At 40.2% G+C, this 20,131-nt stretch overlaps 1 protein-coding gene across 1 annotated transcript in view; it reads left to right on the forward strand.

Moving 5' to 3' along the window:
* Window positions 1-12,448: 12,448 nt before the first annotated feature.
* LOC136879033 (uncharacterized) overlaps window positions 12,449-20,131 on the forward strand; it is a 106,799-nt gene continuing 99,116 nt past the window's right edge. The window contains exon 1 of the mRNA XM_067152760.2: window positions 12,449-12,584. Coding sequence (XP_067008861.2) covers window positions 12,528-12,584 — 57 coding nt within the window. The 5' untranslated portion in view covers window positions 12,449-12,527. The remainder of the gene's footprint in view (window positions 12,585-20,131) is intronic.

Genomic DNA, 20,131 nt, shown 5'->3' on the forward strand with positions numbered 1-20,131 from the left:
CTGCAGTATGTGTTCAAGGACTGGCAGAGACGCTACAAAAAGTGCATTGAAGTAGGAGGGGACTACTTTGAGAAAAATAATGTAAACATTGAAATGGAGTAATAAACATCGGTGAAAAAAGTCAGTCTCAGTCTTTGTTGATCAGCCCTCGTACGAAGGGGAATATTCGATAAATCATCAAATTCTTTCTTTGAAATCATGTATAAGAAAACACTAGTTAAACAATAGTTCGGGAATTTGCCATTGGGGCGACAGGCTTAAATGCGGATCAGTGCTGAATGACGATGAGAGGGGCGGAGAGAGTGATGAGACGTTTTAAAGAGCAAATCAATGTGGTCATCAGTTCTTCTTAACGCTTATTTTAAATGAAAAAGATACAGTCCAGACTCTTCGAAGAATGAAGGTATATGCTAAAGAAAGAGAAGGGTCACATTTCACAAGTTGTAGGTTTCCCAGGTTAAAAAAACTGACGAATTTCCGAAGGGAAAAATAGGGAACATTTTCTTGGTGGAAATGCGACTTTTGTATAACTCTAGGTTTGGCATCACAGACTCACTTGAGCTGTGATTGTAATGATGATTCACTGCGCTTCCTCCAATGCAACTGGTCATGCGACCCCAATAGGATGATTGGGATATAAATTATCGAGGTGAAGACAATGTTGCATAATCTTCTATCCATCACTCAACGTCTGCTGCACACGACAGACAGGAACATTGTACAGTCAAACCATCCACATGACATTTCAGGTACAGAGCAGTCTCGTGTACTTGATATTATGGCGGATACATGAAATTAGAAGTCAATCAGCCACACGCACAAGCACACTCACTGATGACACTAAAGGACAGCACAGGGCCATCTCCACGTTACGGACATTAGTTCAGATCACGTAAGTCGGCCTTCCAGGTCTCATGTCACCCCATTTATCGATATCAAGTATGTAAGAAATCAAACATTGTATTAAATTTAAGTATCTTGGGTGATCACGCACCTTTAATGCATCAGAGAAGGAGTCCTGAAATATCAAGCCAACCTCACGGAACAGCTTTGTAAACACACTAATTATCAGTCAAGTCAATCCCATGGCAGACGAAATATCGCCTACATCACACTAGTATGTCCTGAAGCCCAATATTCCGCCGAGTGCTTGGCGCTCCCTCACCACGCTAAGATAGAGAGGATCCGAATAAGAGAGAGGAAATTCCTACGAAAGACACGACATGAACTCTGCAAAACAAACACGGCAAGTTCACGACCACGAAATCACGTAAAGGGCACGATTTTGCTTATCTCTAAAGTACTACGAGAAACCACGGATACACCCAGATTACACTGACAGGATTAGAGAAGAAAGCAATCTGACATTACACAGGAAACTACTCACGACAGGACGACGTACAAGAACAATTTCCGGATTTGGGTAATCTCTAGAGTAAACAGAGAAACAGAGAAGACGAGAGAGTTCCCTGCCGAACAAAGACAACAGATAAGCCAGCGCATGAAAACTTACTGGCAAAAACGAAGTGACGTCCAGAGTCCCACAAAGGAAGCGCCGCCTCGTGTTTCACGGTCATCTCTCTCAAACGCCTAACAACAGCATAATACGCAAACTTCTAGCTTTTTGTTCTGCCAATAACAATGAGAGGGTGTGTCCGGATTTAGTCCGGAGCCTTCTTGAACCCTCCTCTCGGGTATAAAAGCTGCGGCTTTTCTAGCTACCTGGTCTTATTGATCGTCGGATTTCTGAGTGTGTGGGTTAAGACAGGAGGCGGGTGCCTCATTCTTCGGCAGGCAGAACATCAGCCCAGGTAATGGCCACCAGTTTTATATCTCTGTAGCTATCTCCGCAGATTTACCCGAGGGGAAGGTTCTAATTTCTAACTATGTAACCATCCGTTTCCTAAGAACGTAAACTACTACTTCTCACGTAAAATTTCATGAAGACTTAAAATGTAAATCGGGGATAGAGAGTGCGTTACCCTCTCGAGTTCCCCTTCAATTTATCCTGAGGTGACTACGATTTCGTAACTGTTTCTCTTTCTGTAAAGCAATAATTAACCTTTCTTTCTAGTCATCTCAGTAGCTTGGGATTAGCCTCTGTATCATCGGGCCGCGAGCCCAAGTAGGGTTTTATTCTTGGTTTTCTAGGAGCGCAAGTGTACGCCTCCATACATTTTGAGTTTGGGCCAGCAATGTTAACCTGTTCTTCTTTTCACGAAGGCCCAGTAATATGGGTACTAGATACCCCTGTATTAACTAAATTGTAAGTGGTAGGTTGTGCCTAGAGAGGCCAGAGATGTTGCCTTGTGTAGGCTGTAAGTCTCCTTTGTTGAATTCGGAGAGCATGTAAACTCTTTTCTGATATTAATGTAATACTGAGTGGTGCCTTTGGAAGGCCTTGTGTTGTAGCGGTTGGAGCAATGTGCTCTGGAATTTTGCGTCTAATTAAACGCTGCTTTGGCGACATTGTAAACCTGTAAATGTGGGTCTTGAAGCCCAAAACTGATAGATTCCCTTTTCTGGGGTTTTCTATTCTGGTATCAAAATTATCATTGTACCTGATACTTTGGTTTCTCTTCACTAAGTGAAGAGTTTTGTTAAGTTCGAGATATTGTAACTTTTTTGATGATAATAATAAATATAATCATAAATACAAATATATAAATAAAATTACTCAAAAACTTAATAAAATTAATAAGCATAATTAACCGAAATGTCCGTAGTATGGGCGCCAGAGTTCACCAGAATGGATCCCTCGAATTTAGATAAGAGCATGATAAACTGTATATCCCAGGGCGTGTACATAATGCTGCGTACTGGTACATCTGCTGCAGGACTTACCTAACCTCCTGAAAACGACTAATTAGGTAGGAACTGCACCTAGGTTCATCAATAACACTGATTCTAAAATAGCTAACTATATTCTTAACAAATTCCGTGCATGAGTACCTCATCAACATACAACATTATACATATAATACACACATAAAATATTGCTGGAAGACTCCATATTTACAACAACAACAATAATAATGAAAATCGTGGGAAAACGAAAGCGAGAACTAAGTTACCATTTGTAAATAGTCCGATGAACAATGTACATGTATGAAGATAAATACCCTTCACTGTCTCTATATCAATTCGACTTACCGATTCTCATAATCGGCAGTTATCACATCACACAGATACTGTACCTTGTACTACTGTGTTCACATATTTTAACACTTGTTGTAAATATGGAGTCTTCCAGCAATATTTTATGTGTGTATTATATGTATAATGTTGTATGTTGATGAGGTGCTCATGCACGGAATTTGTTAAGAATATAGTTAGCTATTTTAGAATCAGTGTTATTGATGAACCTAGGTGCAGTTCCTACCTAATTAGTCGTTTTCAGGAGGTTAGGTAAGGCCTGCAGCAGATGTACCAGTACGCAGCATTATGTACACGCCCTGGGATATACAGTTTATCATGCTCTTATCTAAATTCGAGGGATCCATTCTGGTGAACTCTGGCGCCCATACTACGGACATTTCGGTTAATTATGCTTATTAATTTTATTAAGTTTTTGAGTAATTTTATTTATATATTTGTATTTATGATTATATTTATTATTATCATCAAAAAAGTTACAATTGGCGCCCAACGTGGGGCTGAATGATTGGTACATCTGTTAGGCTTATAAGCATAGGTACACTTGTCAGGTGTGGATGGAATTCTACAAATAATGTCAGTGAAGTGTTTTATATGTTTCATGTGTATTTTGGAGTATGAAGAAATGTTGTAGCGAGTCCAGTATTATAAAATTGAGAAGTAGAGAGGTTTTGAAAGTTGTTGGTACTATGAATCAGGATAAGAGAAGTCAAAAGAATTCCACCACATTGAGTTTATCTAATTTAATTGAGAATAGCAAAATGGCTGATAGTAGAAAAGATCAATTAGCAGCGATAGGTGAGGAACCGAGTAACCCGTCTCAAACTCAGAATGTAGGGGATCAAGGGGAAGGTTTGACTCTTAGTATGTTTAAATCGCTATTTAACGAATTGTCCAGTAAGATTGATAGTCAGAGTAAAGAGTTAAAGGAGGAATTAAATGTTGTTAACAATAAGATTGATTGTCAGAGTAAGGAGTTAAATTCAGCGAGTGTTGAATTAAACAGTAAGAGTGATGAAGTGTCCAGTAAGATTGATAGTCAAAGTAAGGAATTAAATTCAGTAAGTGTTGAATTGTCCAATAAGATTGATGGTCAGATTAAAGAGTGAAGAGTGAATTGAGTTTTTAAGTAATGAAATATACAGTATTAATAGTGAATTAAATTCAGTTAGTACGGAATTGTCCAGTAAGATTGAGAATCAAAGTAAGGAGTTCAATTTAGTGAGTGTTGAATTGTCTAGTAAAATTGATAGTTTAAGTAGTGCTGTGAATGGTAGAATAGATGAATTAAACCAGAAGTTTGACCATCAAAGCAAGGAAATTCGGGAAGTCAATAATGAGGTAGAAGCTCAATGCTTGGAATTGACTGAGAAAATTGAATGCCGATTTAATGTAGTTAGGAAAGAATTTGTTGAAAACAGCAAGGAATGTGATAAGAGAATAAAAATAGTGGAAGATAAAGTCGAAGAAATAGATAGAATTAAATCCAATCAGAACGTTTTAGCGAAGCGTATAGATGAGAAGGATGAGAAATTGGAGAAAGATCTTAAGTCGGTGAAAGATGACCTCAAGTCAGTAGAAGGAAATGCCAGAATGGTAGTCGAAGAAGGAATTAAATCATGTCATGTGAAATTAAGGCAGGAGATCAGTCAAATCCAATTAGGTAGCAGCATATGTAATAGGTACGTATCTTGTACGAAGGACTCTGAATTACCCAAGTTTAATGGTCGGCAGTTTAATCCGATGGAATTCTTGAAAACGGTGGAGAAACGGTTTTCCAAGAATCTTGACGATGGTTTGATCGAGTGGAGTATGGTTGATGAGATGTTGGATATTGCATTTGTTGGAGAAGCGAGATCCTGGTTTCAAGTTTATAGACAGGGTATTTCGAGTTTAGAGGAATTTAGGGAGAAATTTAGTTCTAAATTTTGGAGTGAAGCTATTCAGGGAAGGGAAAGAGATCGCGTGCTATTTGGCAAGTATAAACCTCAGGAAGGTGTATCTATGACGGAATATTTCTTGGCGCATGTTCTGATCAGCCAGAATATTGAAGGTCTAGCATCGCAGAGAGATACAGTCCGCCAGATGTTGAGGCATTTTCCTGAAAAGGTCGGATTAGCTGCATGTATGCAGAATATTGTTACGATCAAGGAATTAGAGCAGCTGTTAGAGAGGTTTGATGCTTTGGAAGGGCAGGGGAGGACTAGGCAAAGTGAAGGTAGGAATTACGGGGATAATGGGAGACAAGGTAATCAGGTAGCGGGAGATAGGAATAATCAGAATTTCAGTCATTCTAGGCAAGGGAATCAGGGAGTTAATCACCAGGAATATTATGGCAGAAGACCTAATCAAGAGGAATCAGAAAGTAGGGGGCGTACGGATCAAAGACCTCCAGATCAAGTGCAGAGACATGATAATAGTGAACAGTCCACGTCAAGTAATTTAAACCGGAATCGGACTTCTTAGTTGGGTCAGATAGGCAGTCCGATACCGAAATTCCTATTCACATGATGAAACAGGTAAGTTACGAGGTAGACGTGAAAGAGGAATTATTGTATGACCATGTGTTTTGTGTTCAGGGAGATTTTGAGAATAGGGGGCGTGATGAAGGTAAGAAAGCTGTGTCGGATGACTTACTTTGTGCTAGTGGTGATGGTAATAGCAGTGTTGCGATCGATAATCTTGTGGAAGTTTCTGAAATTGAAAGTGAAGATTTTTGTGAAGTTGATGAAGGTTGTTTAGTAAGTGAAGAGTGTTCACGGAGTATACATAATGAGGATGTTTTTGTTGATTTAAGTGTACGTGAGGAGAGTAAAGTTAGGACCATTATGTGTGAAAATGGTGACTTTGAGATTAATGAAACTTCTGATAAGAGAGTCGAAAGTAGCAGTGTTGTTGGCATGAAAGTGGTGCAAGTAGGAGCTGATATGGAAGGTGGTGAAGATGGATTAATTGTTGGGTCATTAAGTAGTAATGACAGCAATTTCGATGTGTATTATGGTAAGAATTTCTGTGATAGAGTAAGCGTGTGTAGGAATGGAAGTGTGCGTGAGATGAAAGAAAGTCTATCCAAGCGAGTGTGTAATGTTTTATTTAATTCTGAGAAATGTGTGAATGATGTGAACGATGTGCTGAGTGATATCGATGTGGAATGTGTGAAAAAGTATGTGATCTGTTTGCTTGCATTAATTATGGTTTTGTGGAAGAGTAAACGTTGTGAGATTCCTGCGCATTTCAGAAATAGGGATTTCCTTTTTATGAATGTTCCGAATGAAAGTTTGTATGATTCTTGTGTGACTGGATGGTACGAATCTTTGTGTGTTAGATAGAGTGTATTCTAGAAGTAGTTAGTTTTATTACGGTACGCATTCCTCGCTTATCGATGCCAATGTTAAGTTTATGTATAGTTTTTTTCATTTATATCAGGGTCCGTATACTGTGGACAGTAGAATAGGCAAGTGTGCTTATAGACTCCTAACCGCTGAAAATAAGGTTCTTGGGACATTTAATATCTATAGCCTTCGCAGATATAAGAGATAGGATCTGCACCTTGGATGTATATATTATCAATTATGAGTTATGTGTACAGTAGCAAGAAGGGATTGTGTTCAATGGTATATGAAACAATCAGAGTTGTGTGTATATAGCCATATTATTATTATTATTATTGTTTGGACAAATTGTATTTCGTGTGTGCGAATACAATGCAGTAGACGCAATGTATCTATCATTATTACAGTAAATTATGTGTTCAGTTATGTCATTATAAGGTTATGTATGAAGTTCTGTTTTTTTGGTGAATCATAATATGTGATATCATTGATTCACCAAGGGGGCGTTATGTGATAGTACATATATCACACCCCCGAATTATATGTAGAAGGTAGAGATATTATTGTCAGTATTCGATTTATTATTATTATTATTATTATTATTATTATTATTATTATTATTATTATTATTTCATTTATATATTTTGCCATTTATATTGGTAAGCTGGAAGATATCCACATATGAAGGTATGAGTAATTTGTTTTGCACGAGTGGGAAAACATTGCTTTAATAACTCTGGTAATTTGAATGAGTCATATGGCTACCCCAGTGTGTGTTGTGATGTACTTGTGTCAGGAAATTCCATTAGTCATGTATATATCCCAGCCTGATGAGATGAGCTTGTTGTTGTACCAGGGAAATTTGATGATTCATGTAAAACTCCCCAGAGTTTGTTATTGTCTTGGGAGGAAGAAGTAGTTCAGGGCTTGGGCTTGAGAAGAGGACCACCCATGATTGGCTGGCAAGCACCAATCCAGACGTCTCATCTGAGAGGATGGGGATGTTGATGTCTATAAAGGTTGATCATACGGCGGCAACCAGGGACATTGTAAGGGTGATTGTAAGGGTGATTGTAGAGGTGATTGTAAAGGAACGAGAAGGAAGATAACTACAACTACAACTGAGGCACTGTACGGGAAGGAAGTGGTGCTGATACACGGTACTGGAGTGACACGGCTGCAATGGACTGGACTTCAAACGTTCGTGGAGGGTAGTCTTGTTATGTTCGTGGAAAGTGGCTGATTGTGGAGAGTGCTTGCGCATTAAGTATTGTAGCACTTGTGGCGGCCTAGCATTATATACTGACTGACAGAGCAAATGCAACACCAAGAAGGAGTGGTTGGAAAGGGATGAAAGTTGGGGAAAAAACAGAGACGGCACGGACGAATAATTGATGTTTATTTCAAACCGATATGCAGGTTACACAATGCGCTCGGCATCGACTCATTAGGATGTAGGACCACCGCGAGCGGCGATGCACGCAGAAACACGTCGAGGTACAGAGTCAATAAGACTGCGGATGGTGTCCTGAGAGATGGTTCTCCATTCTCTGTCAACCATTTGCCACAGTTGGTCGTCCGTACGAGGCTGGGGCAGAGTTTGCAAACGGCGTCCAATGAGATCCCACACGTGTTCGATTGGTGAGAGATCCGGAGAGTACGCTGGCCACGGAAGCATCTGTACACCTCGTAGAGCCTGTTGGGAGATGCGAGCAGTGTGTGGGCGGGCATTATCCTGCTGAAACAGAGCATTGGGCAGCCCCTGAAGGTACGGGAGTGCCACCGGCTGCAGCACATGCTGCACGTAGCGGTGGGCATTTAACGTGCCTTGAATACGCACTAGAGGTGACGTGGAATCATACGCAATAGCGCCCCAAACCATGATGCCGCGTTGTCTAGCGGTAAGGCGCTCCACAGTTACTGCCGGATTTGACCTTTCTCCACGCCGACGCCACACTCGTCTGCGGTGACTATCACTGACAGAACAGAAGCGTGACTCATCGGAGAACACGACGTTCCGCCATTCCCTCATCCAAGTCGCTCTAGCCCGGCACCATGCCAGGCGTGCACGTCTATGCTGTGGAGTCAATGGTAGTCTTCTGAGCGGACGCCGGGAGTGCAGGCCTCTTTCAACCAATCGACGGGAAATTGTTCTGGTCGATATTGGAACAGCCAGGGTGTCTTGCACATGCTGAAGAATGGCGGTTGACGTGGCGTGCGGAGCTGCCACCGCTTGGCGGCGGATGCGCCGATCCTCGCGTGCTGACGTCACTCGGGCTGCGCCTGGACCCCTCGCACGTGCCACATGTCCCTGCGCCAACCATCTTCGCCACAGGCTCTGCACCGTGGACACATCCCTATGGGTATCAGCTGCGATTTGACGAAGCGACCAACCTGCCCTTCTCAGCCCGATCACCATACCCCTCGTAAAGTCGTCTGTCTGCTGGAAATGCCTCCGTTGACGGCGGCCTGGCATTCGTAGCTATACACGTGTCCTGTGGCACACGACAACACGTTCTACAATGACTGTCGGCTGAGAAATCACGGTACGAAGTGGGCCATTCGCCAACGCAGTGTCCCATTTATCGCTCGCTACGTGCGCAGCACAGCGGCGCGTTTCACACCATGAGCATACCTCAGTGACGTCAGTCTACCCTGCAATTGGCATGAAGTTCTGACCACTCCTTCTTGGTGTTGCATTTGCTCTGTCAGTCAGTGTATGTTGGTGAAAGCTATCTCAGACTTTCCATAAATTTATGTTGAGGATCGACAGACGTGTGTATATATCTTTACAACAAGTGTTAAAATATGTGAACACAGTAGTACAAGGTACAGTATCTGTGTGATGTGATAACTGCCGATTATGAGAATCGGTAAGTCGAATTGATATAGAGACAGTGAAGGGTATTTATCTTCATACATGTACATTGTTCATCGGACTATCTACAAATGGTAGCTTAGTTCTCGCTTTCGTTTTCCCACTGTTTTCATTATTATTATTGTTGTTGTTGTAAATATGGAGTCTTCCAGCAATATTTTATGTGTGTATTATATGTATAATGTTGTATGTTGATGAGGTGCTCATGCACGGAATTTGTTAAGAATACAGTTAGCTATTTTAGAATCAGTGTTATTGATGAACCTAGGTGCAGGTCCTACCTAATTAGTCGTTTTCAGGAGGTTAGGTAAGGCCTACAGCAGATGTACCAGTACGCAGCATTATGTACACGCCCTGGGATATAAAGTTTATCATGCTCTTATCTAAATTCGAGGGATCCATTCTGGTGAACTCTGGCGCCCATACTACGGACATTTCGCTTAATTATGCTTATTAATTTTATTAAGTTTTGAGTAATTTTATTTATATATTTTTATTTATGATTTTATTTATTTATTATCAAAAAAAATGTTACAATTTGAAAAGAAATATAACCTTTATTTAAAGTTTTACATTAATTTTTTATATCGTAGTTAGACCCATTCAAGCCCTCACCTTCTTTCACCTCTTTGCGTTCCACAGATACCCCAGAACAATTATTATTATTATTATTATTATTATTATTATTATTATTATTATTATTATTATTATTATTATTATTATTATTATTATTATTATTATTATTATTATTATTATTTGTTCGTGTTGGCCTACTAGGGACCATCAGGCTCGTCTTAACTTTTAGCTAAGGTCTTCTGTTTTTCCTTGACCCAGTACAATTTCATTTTCTGGCTGTGTGCCTGCTTCCTTCCATTCGTCCGCTTAGGTCTGGTGGTCCCTCTACTCTTTTTGCTTGTCAGGGACAGTGTAGGATGGTCTGTCGGTGCTGAGATCGGTTCTCTGTGGTCTCTAATGGGATCTGTAGTTCCTCTAAGTCTGATTTTACTGAGGTGATTCACTTGGTCTTGGAAGCCTTTTCCCTACTTGTCACTGTGAGGATTATGTTGGTGATCCTGCAGGGATTCAGGCGGCTCATATACCCGTAGAAAGTCAGTCACCTTTTCGTCATTATTATTATTATTATTATTATTATTATTATTATTTCTTTCTTTCTTTCTTTCTTTCTTTCTTTCTTTCTTTCTTTCTTTCTTTCTTAATCTGCTTACCCTCCAGGGTTGGTTTTCCCTCCGACTCAGCGAGGGATCCCACCTCTATCTCCTCAAGGGCAGTGTCCTGGAGCGGGAGACATTGGGTCGGATATACAACTGGGGAGGATGACCAGTACCTCGCCCAGGCGGCCTCACCTGCTATGCTGAGCAGGGGCCTTGCGGGGTACGGGAAGATTGGAAGGGATAGACAAGGAAGAGGAAAGGAAGCAGCCGTGGCCTTAAGTTAGCTACCATCCTGGCATTTGCCTGGAGGAGAAGTGGGAAACCACGGAAAACTACTTCCAGGATGGCTGAGGTGGGAATCGAACCCACCTCTACTCAGTTGACCTCCCGAGGCTGAGTGGACCTCGTTCCAGCCCTCGTACCTCTTTTCAAATTTTGTGACATAGCCGGGAATCGGACCCGGGCCTCCGCGGGTGGTAGCTAATCACACTAACCACTACACCACAGAGGCGGACATTATTATTATTATTATTATTATTATTATTATTATTATTATTATTATTATTATTATTATTATTATTGTTGTTGTTGTTGTTGTTTCGTTTCGGCCAACTAAGGACCACGTAATTTCAACGGTTTCCCTTGAGCTTTAATGTTGGTCCAGTATTCCTTCATTCGTATACGGTGTTGCTCCTTTCGCTCTTTCGCCCATGCCTTTCCAGTTTTCAGCTTCGGCTTTGGTTGGAAACTCTGATGTTCTTGGAGTTCTTTCTTAAGTGGGTCACGCTCCTGGATTTCTTCATATGAGATCCCAATCTCCTGCAGATCTTTCTGCACCTCACTGAACCATGCCCCTTCGCCTTTTTCTCTTGGAGGAAAGTGAAAATGCGGTTGGTTAATCGTGCTGACTTCTATCGAGCGATTATTATTATTATTATTATTATTATTATTATTATTATTATTATTATTATTATTATTATCGTAACTGTTTTGTCCGACTGCTTGGCTGAATGGTCAACGTTGAGGCCTTAGGTTCAGAGGGTCCCGGGTTCGATTCCCGGCCGGGCCGGGGATTTTAATCGCATCTGATTAATTATTAGGCTATGACTCGGGGCCTGGTTGTTTGTGTTTGTCCTAATACTTTCCTGTTCATATCCAGTAAGTAAGCGTGGCGCAGCGGGGACTTCAAATAACTTAAATGTGTATTTGAGCCTGTTTTACGGCTGGATGCCCTTCCTGACACCAACCCTATATGGAGGGATCTATTTACTATTGCGTGTTTCTGTGGTGGTTGGTAGTAGGCTATAAGTGTGTTGTCTGAATATGAACAGAAAATTGTTGGGACAAACACAGATACCCAGTCTCCGAGCCAGAAGAATCTCCGACCTGGCCAGAAATCGAACCCGGGACCCTCTGAACCGAAGGCCTCAACGCTGACCATTCAGCCAACGAGTCGGACAAATATATACTGTATATTAATTATTAATTGCGATGGAAGTCTGGCCTTGCAGACCCTGCGCAGGCTTCGCGACAAGCGAATCTCCGCAGCTACGCAGTACCCCGGAACTGGCGACAAAGGAAGCTGACGAGCTCGTGCCCTTCAAAGAGGGCGGCGACAAGAAGAGACTGCAGTGCAGGCGACAAAGAAGATCTCTCAGGCTGTTTGATTTCATTGTAGGCAATAGGAACCTTCTCTTTCCATCTGCATGCACCACGCATCTGGAGATGGTCCAATGAGCCTACACAATCAACAAATGACCAGCAATTGGACAATTGAATTGACCTGTCCGTTTTACAATAGAATGGGGAAGGTCGCTCTATTGGCGAGTGGTTCAAGCCCCCCACCACCCCACCCGACTCGCCCCCCACTCCTCGCACTGTTAGAGAAATATAAAGACACTCCTCGGCGCGAATTGCGGCTTTTTCAACTTACAGTCGTGAAAGTGTGCAGTTTATTTTTGGAAGAGTGTTTTGTGTCAAGAAAGAAGAATGAATCAATTAATTCTAGCGGTCACAACCGCTCTCTTGGCAACACATTATGCTGAGGTATGTAACCACTTTCAATACTGACTATCTAATTATCATGTTTTTCTGTACACTTCCAATTAGCCTCATACTTCGTTTTTCTCTCACTGGGTATTCAAACGTCCAAAGTAGGTTATTTTCAATTTTTGTCTGTCTGTTGGTTTGCTTGTTACGACATCAAGAGAAAATGGCTGAACAGGATTTCTTAACACTTTTCCGGCTCCTTGGCTAAGTAATCAGCGTAGTGGTATTTGATTCAGACGCGCCCGGGTTCGATTCCCTGGCAGGTGAGGATTTTAGTCGCGTTTGGTTAATACCTCTAGCTCGGGGTGTTTGATGATACCGTCTACATACAACGCGTCACACTAGCGACCACCACAGAAACACGTGATAGTAAATACATCCCTCCACGCAGGGTTGGCGCCAGATATCTGATATCAAAATAATGGCAACGATGTGCGGTCGAGAAAAACTATGAGATTCGTAGTCTAAAAGTTGTACACTTTGTTACAGATTATCATATTGACTACATAGTACTGAAACTAGCATTTTATTTCACTATTTATACCCAGCTCACTCAGTTTTGATATAAAGCATACTTTTTATTCCTCTGAAGATCTGTCACCGGGATTTTTTTTTTGTCATTCCTATAGATTTCGTAAAAATCTTAGCACGACACTGAATACAAATTTATAGAAATAAACAGCTCTGAGTTAATCAAGCCAATAGAACATCTATGCCTCACATCTGGCCATTAATTAATTTCGTGTGGCTGTTTCTAGCCGGGTGCAGCCTTTGTAAGGCAGACCCTCCGATGAGGGTGGGCGGCATCTGCTATGTGTAGGTAACTGCGTGTTATTGTGGTGGAGGATAGTGTTACTTGCGGTGTGTGAGTTGCAAGGATGTTAGGGACAGCACAAAAACCCAGCCCCCGGGCCATTGGAATTAACTAATGAAGGTTAAAAGCCCCGACCCGGCCGGGAATCGAATCCTCTGAACCGAAGGCCAGTACGCTGACTATTCAGCTAACGAGTCGGACATCTGGCCATTTCATCCTCTCGACAGAAAATTGAGACAGCTATGTTCAAACAAAAAATAAACCATTTTCACACACTTTAAGTACTTCATGCACACAAACGAACTCTCAAACCTGAAGGGGGATAAAGAACTAAAGAAACCTGTTCTCTTTCAAAGAAACAAAGCCACCAGAGGTAGAAACTTCGGTTCAAATTACGGGACAATTACCATCCCGAATAGGATGCGGGACGTTTAGCTTAATACACATAGGTACCGTAACAATTAAAAAAAAAAAAGCAAAGCAAAGTCATCTCCGTACAGGCCATGAAGGCCCTTGATGGTAAAGGCTTCCACTATCCGTAACCTCGGCACTTGATGGGGTAGAGTGGTTAGCTCTACGCCCGGCCGCCTTTGCTCCCAGGAATTAAGCTAGTACTCATTTGTGGTGGAGGCTGAGTGAACCTCAGGGTCATGTGTACCTCCGGAAGAGGAAATCTCGTTTCTTAATTTTACGACTTCCTGACGGGGATTCGAACCCACGTCCTTCCGGGCGAACCGAGCACGCCTTTACTACCTCGGCCAGGCAGCCCCTATAGGCAAGAACTGCAGATAATTAATAAACGATCAGAAAGGTAAGAATTTCTTGGTTTGTAAGTTCGTAGATAACCGGGTTCCGTACATGGCAATATTAAGAGGTAAAAGGGAATGTCAAGTGTCTACTTTAATATTAGTTTTATCGAGAAAATGTACACAGTAAAAGTTGTTGAAATCTTTCTCGTGTTTCATGTTCTTTTACCGTACGAGGAACAATAACGGAAATATTTCCAACCATTACATTTTTCTCAGACCGAAAATCTCCGGAAATATTAGTTCTGTCTTATAACAAAAAATACAGAAACGACAATTTTACCTTTTAAACGCGCACATTATAATGTATTTGTACAATTACATCTCATTTTGTTGGTTGAATTGCGAACTTTAGAGGAAAGAAAATTTAGTTACTAGAAAGAACCAAGTAGAATAGCTTATTTGGGAACCTTGAATTGTAGCTCGCAAAGCTTACAGCCACGAAGCAACACATTCATTTATAAGGAGTTTTCCTAATTAAGAAACAGAAACGCAACATTTTCCAATCAAAACCTTAACATAGTTAATTCAAATCCAGGTTTCAGAACATAGCCGTCAACCTTGTAAACAAAAATCTTGAAATTTGAGCGCTATCTCGAGCATTGCCTGACATTCTACTTCGCGAGTGTAAGACCAACACTCATTTTAAAATATGTACAAGTAACGCTGAACGCAAGTAGGAATATCTTTATACAAAAGGAAAGACACTGCTCACAATTCAGTTCTATAACGTAAAAGTACGCTGTTGCGTTCACAATACAACGAGGAACTCTTAGAGCCATTAGCAGTCCCCTCAGGAGGTCCAGACCAAATGTTAGATAAGGTCTCCAAGAAATAATGGACTGTAGTTACTATTCCATTAAAACAGCAATAACTTGCCATTTTAAAAATGCATTTTATTTCTTCTGACTTGACTTGCTTTTCTCACAAGTCTTAAATATTGTCATTGCTATCTTTCGTCCTCTGATGACGATTTGAAGAGCCTTTGATGTAACTTAGTAGTTTCAAGCACATGATACGATACACGCCTGAAAATAGATTTAATTTTAACAAAACTCTAATGTGAAGAAAACACACACAGGCACAGTAAGTAGGCTTCACATAATTATACATGTTGTGCATTTGTTTCTTAACAGGCATATTTTGTTTATCTTGTTCCGTGAGGGCATATTTTCATCATCATCATCATCATCATCTTCTTCTTCTTCTTCTTCTTCTTCTTCTTCTTCTTCTTCTTCTTCTTCTTCTTCTTCGCGAATGGGTTACTCAGGACCATGCGGAATCGACATTTGTTGAGATTTCCTCCTTGTCCAGGGTGTGAACAATTTTCCTGATTATATTTCTATCCTGCAGATTTGGTTATCGTAATTCAGTGAGGTTTTCTTTCTCTATTGCTTATATTATTTTGATCCTGTACGTTTGATTTGCAAAACAATGTGTATTTAATAATAATAATAATAATAATAATAATAATAATAATAATAATAATAATAATGTTATTTTTTGCGTCCCACTAACTACTTTTACGGTTTTCCCAAACGCCGAGGTGCTGGAATTTAGACCCACAGGAGTTCTTTTACGTGCCAGTAAATCCGACACGAGACTGACGTTTTTGAACACCTTCAAATACCACTGGACTGAGCCAGGATCAATTGTATATTTGATAAGTAAGTCTGTTGCTTTTCATTCTTTCCAAATGGCGTATAAATTAAATTCGTCACAGTCTCATTACAAGAGTAAGTTTAGATATTTTTAGATGTATTTCCGAGTTGGGTTTGGGGTAATGTATTCCATTTTTGATTCTTGGTCCTAAAATTTTTCTCGCGATTTTCCTTTCGTTAATCTATAATTGTTCCTTTAAATAACAAAAATATATATATATATATATATATATTTCATTGTACATATTAGAAATTTATGAATCAGTCATGCGTTTATGACATACTAGGTTAAGTTGATTGACAGGCCAAAAGTACGTTCTGGCCCCCGACATTTTTTAAAAATTGGCGTTAGGCCTCAGAAGGCCATGCAGAAAGAGCATACTATATACATCGTGGTTGAAAAAAAAAAGTCATGTCTTAGAAATTAATACTACAGTCTGATAAATATTGGCAAATTACAGCGCATAATTGTGGAGTTAGGTTTGATAACAGGATGGCAATTGAAGTTGGCAATGGGGTATTTAATTTCACCAAAGAAGAGTACAGATGGTTCTGTTATTGAGAGTACTTCTTACATGACAGTATGATGTGGTTTAAGTCGATGGGCATTGTTTGTCTGTCTTCAGACCGATTGTACAAATACGGTATTGTTGACATTTCCCTCCTTCGCGAATATCATTCCTTTCCGCACTCCACTTGTTTTGTTCTATGTCTCAGCTTGGTAGGGTTGGAACAGATCTGTGGTTTACAGCAAGGGAGGACGGTCGCTCAGTTGTAATTCCTCTTAAAACAATAATCACCATCACTCTACAGAAAGATATACTGAATGTAAGCCATGGGAGATCTTGGGAGATTATATCCTAAAATAATGTATGTCACATGTCGAATGTGAAGCAATGCGATCTTCCTTGCCTAAAGCGAACGTCTTCATTTCAGCGGCCAAAACAATATTTCTGAAGACTCTCCTCAGTTGCAAGGAGTGTTATTGTTGTTTCTATACGCAGTAACATATTATATCAAGGAAGTACAAGAAGTGTCTAACTTTCGAGAGCACACTGTATTCATTCGGTATTATTTGATGTGTATAACATCAGCTAAAGAAATTAGAAGGAAGAGGAATGTCTTTCATGGTAGAAATAATAATAATATTCACAGCAACAGGCTAAGATTCTATGGACATATTAAAACAATGCATCTAGACAGACTTGCCAACAAATAGTCGAATTCCTGTAAAGGCAAAACAGACACAATGAAATGGATTGGCGAAATCAAAACCGATTTGAAACAGGCAGGAATTACACCAGAAGATGTCCAAAACAGGGTCAAATCCAAAACACACAAATGGCTAGCTGACCAGGAACGATCAAAGAAGAAGACTGGAACAACCTGGTCTGATGACAGAAAGGAAGCCCACAGTAAAAGAATGAAAGAAAGACGGGCACAAAGGAAGGCAAATGCACGTTTCTGCGTACTTGGCGAAGCCCTAATGGGCTTATTCGCATAAATAATAATGTTTGTTGTTTGAGTCATCAGTCCATAGACTGGTTTGATGGCCACCCTATCCTGTGCTAACCTTTTCATTTCTACGTAACTATTGCATCCTACATCTGCTCTAATCCCCTTGTCAGATTCATACCTTGGTCTACCCCTACCGTTATTACTGCCTTACACTTCCTTCAAAAACCAACTGAACAAGTCCTGGGTGTCTTGAGATGTGCCTTATCATTCTATCTCTTTTTCTCGTCAAATGTAGCCAAATCCATCTCCTCTCACCAATTCGATTCAATATCTCTTCATTCGTGATTCGATCTATCCATCTCACCTTCAGCATTCTTTTGTAACACCACATTTCAAAAACTTCCATTCTCTTTCTTTCTGAGCTAGTTATCGTCCATGTTTCACTTCAAAAAAAAATTAAAAAATAAAATAAAAATGTAAACAGACTATGGGATGGGTTTAAAGAAATTGTTGAGGAATGCGAAAACAGGTTCGTTCCTATAAGGGTGGTAAGGAATGGTAAAGACCCACCTTATTATAATAGAGAAATAAAGAGACTAAGAAGGAGGTGCAGACTGGAAAGAAATAGAGTCAGAAATGGCTGTGGAAGTAAGGAGAAACTGAAGGAACTAACTAGAAAATTGAATCTAGCAAAGAAGGCAGCTAAGGATAACATGATGGCAAGCATAATTGGCAGTCATACAAATTTTAGTGAAAAATGGAAGGGTATGTATAGGTATTTTAAGGCAGAAACAGGTTCCAAGAAGGACATTCCAGGAATAATTAATGAACAAGGAGAGTGTGTATGTGAGGATCTTCAAAAGGCAGAAGTATTCAGTCAGCAGTATGTAAAGACTGTTGGTTACAAGGATAATGTCCAGGTAGAGGAGGAGACTAAGGCCAAAGAAGTATTAAAATTTACATATGATAACAATGACATTTACAATAAGATACAAAAGTTGAAAACTAGAAAAGTGGCTGGAATTGATAAGATTTCTGGGGATATACTAAAGACAATGGGTTGGGATATAGTACCATATCTGAAGTACTTATTTGATTATTGTTTGGTCAGAGGAGCTATACCAGATGAATGGAGAGTTGCTATAGTAAGCCCTGTGTATAAAGGAAAGGGTGATAGACATAATGCTGAAAATTACAGGCCAGTAAGTTTGACGTGCATTGTATGTAAGCTTTGGGAAGGCATTCTTTCTGATTATATTAGACATGTTTGTGAAATTGATAACTGGTTCGATAGAAGGCAGTTCGGTTTTAGGAAAGGTTCTTTCACTGAAGCTCAACTTGTAGGATTCCAGCAAGATATAGCAGATATCTTGGATTCTGGAGGTCAAATGGACTGTATCGCGATTGACCTGTCTAAAGCATTTGATAGGGTGGTTCATGGGAGACTACTGGCAAAAATGAGTGCAATTGGACTAGACAAAAGAGTGACTGAATGGGTTGCTATATTTCTACAAAATAGATCTCAGAGAATTTCAGTAGGCGAAGCTTTATCTGACCCTGTATTAAGAGGGGAATTCCTCAAGTCAGTATTATCGGACCTTTATGTTTTCTTAAAGATATAAATGATATGAGTAAAGGAGTGGAATCGGAGGGAAGGCTTTTTGCGGATGATGTTATTCTCTATAGAGTAATGAATAAGTTACAAGATTGTGAGGAACTGCAGCGTGACCTCGAAAATGTTGTGAGATGGACAGCAGGCAATGGTATGATGATAAACGGGGTTAAAAGTCAGGTTGTGAGTTTTACAAATATGAAAAGTCCTCTCAGTTTTAATTACTGCGTTGATGGGGTGAAAGTTCCTTTTGGGGATCATTGTAAGTATCTAGGTGTTAATATAAGGAAAGATCTTCATTGGGGTGAGGATTGCTTCACGTGTTCCTACATTTCTTCTGAAGCCAAATTGATCTTCTCCCAAATCAGCTTCAACTTGCCTTTTCCTCCTTCTATAAATAATACGTGTTAACATTTTTCAGGCATGAGATACTAAACTAATGGTGCAGTAGTTTTCACACTTGTCAGCACCGGCTTTCTTGGGAATAGGTATTACAACATTCTATCGAAAATCGGATAGTTTTCTCACTTGTCAGCACCGGGTTTCTTGGGAATAGGTATAACAACATTCTGCCAAAAATCGGATGGCACTTCTCCTGTCTCATACATCACACACTAGATGGAGTAACTTTGCCATGCTGGTTTCTCCTAAGGCAGTCAGTAGTTCAGAGGGAATGTCATCAATTCCAGGTGCGTTGTTCCTATTTAGGTCTCTCACAGTTCTGTCAAACTCTGACCTTAAAATTGGGCATCAGCAGCCTCTTCTTGTTCCAGAACCAAATCATCTACGTCTTTACGTTGAAATAACTATTGGATTTGTTCCTGTCAACCTTCTGCTTTGTCTTCTTTCCCTAGAATTAGCTTTCCATCTGAGCTGTTAATATTCATACACCTAGATTTCCTTTCTCCAAAACCTGGCGAGTTGGCCGTGCGGTTAGGAGCGCGCAGCTGTGATCACCCCAATGAAGATATTTCCTTATATTAATGCCCAGATACTTACAATGATCCCTAAAAGGAACTTTCACCCCATCAACGCAGTAATTAAAACTGAGAGGACTTTTCCTATTTGTGAAACTTACATCCTGACTTTTAACCTCGTTTATCATCATACCATTGCCTTTTGTCCATCTCACAACATTATCGAGGTCATTTTGCAGTTGCTCACAATTTTGTAACTTATTTATTACTCTGTAC

Source organism: Anabrus simplex, chromosome 8, assembly GCF_040414725.1.
Source record: "Anabrus simplex isolate iqAnaSimp1 chromosome 8, ASM4041472v1, whole genome shotgun sequence".
NCBI lineage: Eukaryota > Metazoa > Arthropoda > Insecta > Orthoptera > Tettigoniidae > Anabrus > Anabrus simplex.